Raw genomic sequence first — 11,154 nt, 5'->3', positions numbered from 1 at the left:
GCTTGATAATATTTATCTTCACATGAAACTGTTCAGGCAGTATTTTTTTTTCTATTTTGAGACTTTATTTTTTAGAGAAGTTTTAGGTTCACTGCCAACTTAAGAAGAAGGTACAGAGATTTCCCATACATTCCTTGCCCCCACAAATGCATAGCCTCCCATCCCATTACCCACAACCCCCACTAGAGTGGTACATTTGTTACAATCGATGAACCTACACTGTTACATCATTTTCACTGAAACTCCATCATTTACGTCAGGGTTCCCCCTTGGGGTTTCACTTTCTATTGCTTTGGACAAATATATAATGATTTGTCTCTACCATTATCGTTTCATACAAAGTATTTTTACTGCCCTAAAATTTTTCTTTGCTCCTCTATTCATCCCTTCCTCTGCTCTAACTCCTGTCAGCCATTGATCTTTGTACTGTCTCCGTAGTTTTGCCTTTTTCGAAGTGTTGTAGGGTTGGAATCTTACAGCATCCATTCACTTAATGTGGCACCATATCTTTTCATGGCTTGGTAGCTCCTTTTTTTTAGTACTGAATATTATTCCATTGTCTGCATGTGTCCTGGCTTACTACCCATATACCTGCTGAAGGGAATCTTGGTTGCTTTGCAACCAAGATTCATTATTCCAATGAATTCTTTTTATTAAATGGTCATTGGTTAAACAGAGAATTTTATTGCATGATGGTGAACAAAGCAAATATTATAAACTAATAACTTCAGTAAAATCCCAGAACTATTAAGAAGAATAAAAATAAGCAAAAGGGAAATAAAAAATAAAAATAAGTACATGGGAAAACGTGGAGTGATGTAAAGCAATTATGCATAAAAGGCAAGATCAGTATGTCTTTGCCATCTATCAATCCTCATTCACCTTAGAAATGTGGCATAGTACAAATGACCCAAGTAGGCTTCCCACAAGTAGAACAATGAATCAATGTAGTTAAATGATGACAGCAAATTAAAATATAGTACACAATCAATATTGATAAACATTGGGAACGATCAATCTGAGGAAAGAGAGGCAATGCAATTAATGCACTGCAGAATAGTCTTCTTACGCTAGGATACCCAAACAACTGGGGCATACTTTTTAAACATGGATAATTACTCTTTTTAAAAAAGATAAGGAAATGTACAATATTCTAAACCAAAGAGCCAGTTATTAAGAAAGAACAGGGGCTCCTTGGTTAAGCATTGGACACTTGATTTTGGCTCAGTCATGATCTCATGGTTCGCGGGATCGAGCCCCACATCTGGCTCCACACTAAGCGTGGAGTCTGCTTGAAGATTCTCTCTCTCTGACCCTCACCCTCAAATAAATAAATAAATCTTAAAAAAATAAAAGAAAGAACAACCATTGAGGAAAAAGCACAAACTGAGGAGCTCTCAAAATATTACCTTAATTTGAACATCCTCTGATATCAACAACATGGACTTTTTGAGACAAACCAGATTGTTGGATTACAAAGTATGTTCAGCCAATAGACTCATACATTGATGAGGAAAAAAATGGGATCCCGATGCTTGTAATAAGGGTGTCTGAACAAACTAATATGAGTACTTCAAATCATTAGGTATCCCAGAAATAACCAGTATTAACTATAATTCTACAACATACCAGGGAAGAGTATGAAGGCTGAAACAGAAGGAAAGGACTTACACATGCACACAGACATATACACACACGCACACATAAACACACACACATACACAGGGACTGCAATTTTATTCTAATAGGTGAGAAAAACAGAATCCTTGACAGCTTTGTGTGTGTGTGTGTGTGTACACCCATCTAACACATTCTACTGTACTATAGTATTTACTTCATTAATATATACAATCCACCTTTCTCTCTGAAAGAACCAATTTTTTTTAGGAAGGTAAATTTTTTACTATTTTGTTCACAAATCAATTTATAGCAGTCAGAAGTGCCTAGCGTGTGTAAAATAATCTATAAATAGATAATATATGTTGAACTCAGTTGTATTTGCTATTTTATTTGGAGGCACATAGAACAAAATTTAAAGTCCATAACTCAGTTTATAGGAGTCATACTAGACAGTGAATTTTAAGAAAAAATACTACATATTTTTTTCCACATCTTTTGCCTTGCATATTTTACATCTTTGTTCCTCAAGCTATAGATCAAGGGATTCAGCATGGGGATAATGAGGGTGTAAAATACAGACGCCACTTTCTCAGTGTCAAAGGAATGACTGGACTCAGGTTGCACGTACATAAATATCAAAGTCCCGTAGAACACTGTGGCCACTGTCAGGTGGGACCCACAGGTGGAAAAAGCCTTGTGCCTACCCTCAGCTGAGTTCATCCTGATGATGGCTACCAGGATCAGCAGGTAAGACACAAGAACTACCAGAAGGGAAGAAATCAAATCAAAACCAGCTAAGATCAGAATAATCAATTCAATTTCATGTGTATTTGAGCAAAGCAAAGATAACAAGGGGACACAGTCACAGTAGAAATGACTGATGACATTGTAGCCACAGAAGGATAAACTAAAAATCTTTATGGTGACTATGAGAGAAACAAATGTGCTGTAGAGGTAGGGAATTGCCACCAGCACGTGACACACCCTTTGTGACATGATGAGAGGGTAGAGCAGAGGGTTACAGATGGCCACGTAACGGTCATAGGACATTGCTGTTAGAATAAAAAGTTCACTAACAATGAACAGAAGAAAGAAAGCTAGTTGGATAGCACAAAAATAATGGGAAATTGTATTTTGATCCACAACAAAATTTACTAACATTTTGGGTCCCACGGTTGTTGAATAACCAAGATCAGTGAAAGCCAGGTGTCTGAGGAAGAAGTACATGGGTGTTTGTAGCCTGGAGTCCACCTTGGTGAGGATGATCATGCCCAGGTTGCCCACCACTGAGATCAAATAGATGATGAGGAACAGTCCAAACAATGGAGCCCGCAGCTCAGGTTTGTCTGTGATCCCCATGAGAATGAATTCATTGAGCACTGTTAGATTTTGAGTTTCCATGCAGGCTTATCAGGAAACCTATTCTGGATAGAGATATCAGCATTGTCAAAAATTTCATGCATTATCACCTGAGTGATTTTTAGCATGCAAAACTAGTACAAATAAAATACATCCAAACTTTCCAATTTCAGATGTTTGAAAATAAACCCATCTCCCACAAAGATGAATCTACATAAACACAGATAGTCAATACTTCTCACCTGAAGGTGATTTTGCTAACCAGATAACATTTTATCAATGTCTAGAAGACATTTTGGTTGACACAACTGGAAGGTGGGGTTCTACTGGCTAATGATGGTTAAAGGTCAGTTATGTTTCTAAACATCCTACAAGACCCAATATCCAGTCCAAAGTATCAATAGTGCCAAGTTTGAGAAACCAAGATGATAGTGACAGATAAATAATAGAGAGGGAGAGAGGGAGGGAGAAATAGATACATAGGTCGGTACAGACACATATAGATATATAAATATAGACATAGATATATATAGGAAAAATTTAAAAAATCAAAACTATGTTAAAAATTTGGGTGTAACATATCAACTCTATTGTGCTATATTTGAAAATTTTCTATTAAAAATAAAGTTTTCTATTCATCATTTATATAATTGCAATTACACAGTGACATTTATAAATTGCACTTAATAATATGACTTAGTACATAGGTCAATATATAATAAATTATATTGTACAATTACATAATGATTACAAATAAAAATTTAAAACCACAAATTCGAAAAATATACAGAAACCACTACTTCAACACATAGTCCTATAAAATCCTTTACACCCACAGGTGATACAGGCTGAAACAGCTGACACCCTTGACAGATATTGGACAAGTGAATAAATAAGAAAACTGTAAGATTGCAGTTGAGAATTATCTTTATTTCATAAATATATGAGATATATTTATATAGATATAGTCTGTGTTAAACCTCTATTTATGACATATATGAGGGTCACTTTGGGCCAATAATTTAACATATCTAAAACTCTTTATTCTCATATACAAAACAATACTTCCTTACATAGCGCTGTTGAGAGGCATGAATGAAGATCAGATGATTGTGTGCCTACGTCATGGCTTTTTGTTTTGTTTTTGTAAGTGGTGACCATAACTTAGCTCAAACAGACCATAACTTAGCTCAAAAATTCTTTACATATTTGTATGTAAATCCTCTGGATTATGATGAATCTTCTTTGTCTAGGCTATGATGATGAATAGGAATAGGTCAAGTAAGATGGAATGCGACATAATGCAGGCAACTGTCCTGACCCCTTCTCTGTAACTAAATTGAACCATCAAGGTGCTATTCCTTCAATTCTTTTTTTTTTTTTTTAAGATTTTATTTATTTATTTGAGAGAGAGAGAGAATGAGAGATAGAAAGCACGAAAGGGAAGAGGGTCAAAGGGAGAAGCAGACTCCCTGCTGAGCAGGGAGCCCGATGTGGGACTCGATCCTGGGACTCCAGGATCATGACCTGAGCTGAAGGCAGTCGCTTAACCAACTGAGCCACCCAGGCGCCCTATTCCTTCAATTCTTTATCTTCTAATTTTCTTAACTATTTTAACAAAATGCCACTATAAGTTTATTTTGATATAATTTTGTAAACGTTAATTTTGCCCTCCCCCCACTCCAGCTCTCTCTCTTTCAAATAAATAAATAAAATCTTTAAAAAAAACTGGGTGAATGAGCAGTCACTGGCATTGTTTTCATATGATAAAGATTCATAAAAAAACTCCCTTTAAAAACCGAATAAAGTCACTATGTTATACAATACCATAGAGGTGAAATAAAATACACTAAAGATGAGATATACATGGATTCTTTGATATTAAATTCTTCTACACCTTAGGACCACAGGGACTTCTCCAAACTATAATACAAAACACAGATAAATATTATTATCAAATAAAATGCATCTGACTATTCCTAATAATATACAGATTAAGAATATACCAGTAAGAACTAGATGGCAGATTAAGGTAAGAGAATTATTAAGTTTAAAATATTGCAAGCATGAATCCTTTCTTAAGAAAAAATAAATACAGGGGCATCTGGGTGGGTCATTCAGTTAAAGCACCTGACTCTTGGTTTCGGCTCAGGTCATGATCTCAGGGTTGTGGGACCAAGCCCAGAGTCAGGCTCCGTGTTCGGTGCACAGTCTGCTTGTCCCTCTCTCTGCTCTTCCCCCACTCATGTGCTTTCCCTCAAAAATAAATAAATAAATAGGGGCACCTGGGTGGCTCATGAGATCAAGCCCTGCATTGGGCTCTGTGCTCAGTGGGGAGTCTGCTTAAGATTCTCTCTCTCTCTCTCTCTCTCCCTCCTTCTACTTCTCCCGCAATTCACCCTTGCTCTCTAAAATAAATACATCTTGGGGCATCTGGGGGGCTCAGTCGTTAAGCATCTGCCTTTGGCTCAGGTTGTGATCCCAGGGTCCTGGGATGGAGCCCCACATCAGGCTCCCTGTTCCCCGGGAAGCCTGTTTCTCCCTCTCCCGCTCCCCCTGCTTGTGTTCCCTCTCTTGCTGTCTCTCACTCTCTGTCAAATAAAATAAATAAAATCTTTAAAATAAATAAATAAATAAAATCTTAAAAAAAAGAAATAGAAATGATACAGGTTATAATGATAAACTTATGAGATAATAGGGACATTATAATATAGTTGCATTACATTATCACAGCAGTCTCTGACTGCCCTTCAAGAAAATAAAAACATACAATTTTATAACATTAAATATAAAAGTGATTACATAAAATTTGCATTTAATTCACTTAAACTATTGCTTCTAATGTTGTGACCACCCGATCACCTACCCTGCCTTGATGCATGTGCCTTTCTCACATCAGAAAGAGGGAAACGTGTATCCATAGGTAGTAATTTTAGAAAAATATCTCCAACAAATGCTATAAGAAGTGGTATAAGCCTTGTTTTTTGTTTGTTTCATTTTGTTTCACAAATATGAAAGGCTGAGAAAAATCATACTTGGTAAGTTCCAATTTTCCTGTAAGGTAAGGAAAGATAAACATGTATTTTTATTTTCCTCTAAGCTTTAGAGTTCTAGGGAAAGAACCAAATTGCTTTCATATTTTAACATCTTTGTTGAAGATCACTTGTTATTCTTTTTTAAAGCTACATTCTTTGAGATAATTATATCTGCTTCTTGTGGGATCCTACTTCAAATTGAAGAACACGCTGAACATCGTACCATTACCATAAAACTGGGTACTTAAAAGTCTGCTAATATCCAAATAATGCTTTTCACATCTCAGTGTGAGGTGGAAATCCCTTTTGGTCTCATCAAGCTATCTGGAATGAATCATATTTATATTTTTATTTAAATAATCATTAAATCTTAAATGATATTGAGAGCATCACAAAAAACAACCTGCGGCGACTAAATGACTAAGAATTTGGAAGGACATCAAAACGCAAGTCTGAATACAGGCAGCTTCTTAATTTTACCAATTTTTAAAAATGAGTTTCTCTTTAGTTATGCTTTATTTGCTCTCAATTTTGGCCTGCATTGAAGATAAAATTATCTATATAAAATGAATAGTTTATAAGCAATAGCATGATGTTGCTTCAAAGATGTTTTTGAATATTTAGTCTATTGATCCAGGTGAAAATACTCAAAAAAATAATGTGAATAGAAAAGGATAGGTGTCCAGGCGCCTGGGTGGCTCAGTCGTTAAGCATCTGCCTTCCGCTCAGGTCATGATGGCTCAGGTCCTGGGATCGAGCCCCGTGTTGGGCTCCCTGCTCAGCGGGAAGCCTGTTTCTCCCTCTCCCTCTCCCCCTGCTTGTGTTCCCTCTTTCACTGTATCTCTCTCTGTCAAATAAATAAATAAAATCTTTAAAAGAAAAACAAAAGAAAAGGATAGGTGTCCTATTCTTGCTCAGGCATTACGGAGTAATAGAAAGCAAAGCAAAACAAAACAAAACAAAACAAAAAGAAAGCCAAAAACTAAATCATAAATGGCAACTTTTTGCTAGAGCTTTGCTATTGAATTAAAGCAGAACGTTGCTTATGTACTTGATCATTGTTGATGTTGGTAACATAAGATAGCTCATAAAATAGTCTATCGTTTTACCTGCAATGAAGCCTCTGTCTTGACTCTCTCATGTGTTTCTTACGTGGCATAATGAGAACAATTTATGGATTTTTTTTCACCTTTTGAGATTCTCCCTGAGGAGATTCCAAGCAAATTGTTGATTACCCCTAAAGTATTTCAGAGCATAACAACATGTCTGAAGGTTGTCCTTTAATTATCAGAGAAAATTTGCATTCACTTTTTTTTTCATTTCTTTCTTTTTGACTTCCTTCCTGAATTCCTTCCTGACTTCCACCCTTCCTCCCTCCATTTCCCCCCTCCCTCCCTTCCCTGCCTTCCCCTCCCTTCCTTCTTTTTTTCCCCCCTATTTTTTACTCTTGGTTAACTTTCCTTTTGTAGCATATGGGACTCTTGATTAAAATATCATATCTATAGGACATGGCATCAAGAATCTGCAATTCCATGGTGGTCTCCTCAAATGAATGGCACAGAGTAGAAGAGTTTAAACACTGTCTTGTCACATTATTCTAAGGTTTTTAGGGAATTAAAATAATACATTATGAAAATACAAGGTGCTACAACCTTGACTTGTTGCTCAAGTTGTTTTCACTTTCCCTTCAGGGACAGAAATTAGTTACTGTTACTTCTCATTTCATTGTGAGTTTCCATCTATCTGTTCACCACTTCTCTTTTATTTTTGTTTTTGTTTTTACCTTTTATTGCATATTGCACCATTTCAGTGATTCTACTCTGTGTACCACCCGCCTCCAAAACAGATCTATTTCCTTGCCTCAGAGTTTCATCCGGCTGCCCCCTTATAGCAACACCCACTGATTCCACCTCTGCCATGGTTCTTAACTCCTGGTAATCACTAATCAAGTTTCCATCACTATATTTTTTGTCATTTAAAGGATGTCTTATAAATAGTATACCATTTGTAATCTTTTGAGATTGGATTTTTTTCATTCAACAGAATTCTCTTGAGATTCACTTGTGTTTTCTGTATATAAATCATTTGTTCCTTTATTGTTGCTGAGTTGTATTCCATGATATTGATGACAGAATTTGTTTAACCATTCACTCACTGAAAGGCATTTGGGTTCTTTCCAGTGTTCAACTGTTATGAGTAAAACATCTATAAGCATTCACTTAAAGATGATCGCATGAATATTATTTTTCATTCCCTTAGGATAAGTAACCAAGAGTGTGATTGGTAGGTTGTTTTCATTTGGATCAAGTCCAGTTTACCAGTATTTACTTTTATAGATTATGCTTTGGATGTCATGTCTATAAACTCTTCACTAGCCCAAGGTACTGAATATAGGCTTTCCCCTACGTTTTTATCTAAGTGTATTATAGTTTGCCATTTTAATTTAAGTTGTTATTTAATCTTTGCATAAGGTTTAGGCTAGCATTATTTTTCTGTTTCTTTTCATCTCTGTACTCCCAATTACAATACCAATATTTTTTTAGAAGATTTTATTTATTTATTTATTCATTCATTTATTTATTTAGAGAGTGCAAGCAGGGGCAGGGGTAGAGGGAGAGAGAGAGAGAGAGAGACTCTCAAGCAGACTCCATGCTGAACACGGAGGCTGTCAGGGGGCTTGATCTCACAACCCTGAGATCATGACCTGAATTGAAATCAAGAATTGGTTGCTCAACTGACTGAGCCACCCAGGCACCCCAACACCATTTTTTTTAAAGGCTAGTCTCCTTTTGTTGAATTATCTTTGCATCTTTTGGAAAAATAAGTTGAACTATTTCCAAAGGTATATTTCTGTCTATTTTTGTGATGCTGATTTATGTGTTTGTATCTCCACCAAAGTCTTGGGGTCTCCATTACTGTGGCTATGTAGTAAATCTCAACATGGAGTAGATTGTTTTCTTCCTTCTTATGCTACACTTTAAAATGTGTTTGATCTCTGCTAGTTTCTTGAACTTTCACATAAATTTCAGTATAAAGTTGCCTTTACTAAAGTCTTGCTGGGTTTGCATTAAATCTATAGATCGGTTTATAAAGAATTGATATTTTTAATGTATTAAGTCTTTTAATCTATGAACTCAATGTCTATTAATTTGTTCAGAACTTTTTTGATTTCTTTAATCACTATTCTGTACTTTTCTGCATACAGATCCTATACATCATTTGCTTGTTTCTACCTACATATTTCAGTATATGTGGGGGATTGTGAATGTTTTATTTTTAAATTCATTTCTATATGTACATATGGAATGACATTTGTTCATTAATCATGTATCATGTGTCCTTGCTGAACTCATATTTTTGTTTTAGACTTTTGTTTTTCAGATTTGTGGAGATTTTCTATTAGATAACATATCATTTGCCTATTGGGATGGTTTCATTTTTTTTTTCCAAGTTGTATATAATTTTATGTTCTTTTCTTGCACTTTCTGGGAATTCTTGTTTGATCTGCTTTGTATAAATATAGATGATTTCAAATTTTTAGGTTTTTTTTTTTTGCAATGTCATTATAAATTATTTAGTTTTTTTGTTCTGGCATCCTTTACTCCACAGAATTATTTTGAGATTATCCACATTTTTGGATGTACCAATACTTCATTACTTTTCATTGTGAGGGGCATTCACGTGCTTGGATATCCTACAGTCCATTCTCAAGTGGATGAACAATTGGTTTGTTTCTGGTTTAGAGCCATCACAAATAAAACTTCAATAAAAGTGAAGGGGAAGAAAATATCCTTCTTTACCACTTTAATGTTTCCACCTAGGCCTGAGATTTAAACTGACATAAGACATTAACAGGACAAAAGCATACAAATTTTATTTAGTAATTTTTTACATGTATGTGGGAGTCCTCATAAGAAGAATGAAGACCCAAAGAACTGGCTCAGCCTGAGTGCTTATATGCGAGGTTGAACAAAGAGTGGCAATTGTAGAAAAGTGACTAAAATATTTGGGGAGACTAAAGGCAAATAAGAGTTATTTTTTTAAGGTTCTATTTATTTACTTGATCAAGAGAGTGCACAAGCAGGGGGAACAGGAGAGGGAGAAACAGGCTCCCTGTGGAGCAGGCAGCTGGATTCGGATGCAAGGCTCAATCTCAGGACCCCAGGATCATGACCTGAGCCGAAGGCAGACTTTAAAAACTGAGCCACCCAAGTTCCCCAACAGTTATTTTTAACAAGCTTTGTTAGTATAGGTTTCTCTTGACTTCGAGTCTCCATCTCTGGTGATGAGAATTTTTTTTTCCTTCTAGAATAAGGAGGGCATCTTTAAGATGGTAATTTCATTTTCTGCTTTCAGAGAAAAAAGGGGATTTCAGTGTTCCCTTCTTGCACTTCCTGTGTTTTCAGTGTCTTTGGCTCAAAGTAATCTATATGCCAAAGCAGCAGATTTGGGAGTGCTATGTTCTGTATTCTTACAGTTGCTATGGACATTTGGATACAAATCTTAAAGGGAAATGTGATGTCATTTGTAGTAAATAAGTGGGAGTGAAAAGGCTAAATACTGTTAAATGCATGTTTAATTTTTAAGACACTGATGCTTATAACAACTATTTTCAAATATTTATACCATTTTACTTTTCCACCAACAATGCATGAAAGTTTCTGTTCTTCCATATACTCACAACATCTAGGTGTTCTAATAGATTTAGAGTGTTATCTTATTGAGGTTTTAAAGTGGATTTCATTAGTGGACCATGATACTGAGCAACTTTTAAAGTGCATATTTGCCATCTTTATGTGTTATTTGGTGAAGTACTTTCCAAATGTTTTGCCTATGCTGGAGGTCTATTATTATTATCAAGTTTTGAGACGTCTGTGTCTATCGTGGAACAAGCACTTTATGAAATATGTTACTTGAAACTATTGTCTTCCAGAACATAAATTGGTTTTGCACGTTCTTAAGAGTATCTTTTGAAGAGTAAAATACATCATTTTGATGTCATAAAATGTATCAAAAATTTTTTTTATTGGTTTTACTCTGGGTATTATATTTAAGAAATCCTTACAGAACCCGAGATCATGAATATTTTCTACTACGTTTTCTCCTGAAATTTTTAAATTTTTAGGTGTTACATTTACAT

At 35.4% G+C, this 11,154-nt stretch overlaps 1 protein-coding gene across 1 annotated transcript; it reads right to left on the bottom strand.

Moving 5' to 3' along the window:
* Nucleotides 1–2,079: 2,079 nt before the first annotated feature.
* Nucleotides 2,080–3,021, bottom strand: LOC113914683 (olfactory receptor 8K3-like). Its single transcript, XM_027580115.1, has one exon. The coding sequence runs from the start codon at nucleotides 3,019–3,021 to the stop codon at nucleotides 2,080–2,082; it is 942 nt and encodes a 313-aa protein (XP_027435916.1).
* Nucleotides 3,022–11,154: the final 8,133 nt, after the last annotated feature.

This window comes from Zalophus californianus, chromosome 11 (genome assembly GCF_009762305.2).
Source record: "Zalophus californianus isolate mZalCal1 chromosome 11, mZalCal1.pri.v2, whole genome shotgun sequence".
NCBI classification, from domain to species: Eukaryota; Metazoa; Chordata; class Mammalia; order Carnivora; family Otariidae; genus Zalophus; species Zalophus californianus.
Note: the sequence above shows the minus strand (reverse complement) of the source record. Positions and strands in the feature narration are given on the sequence as shown.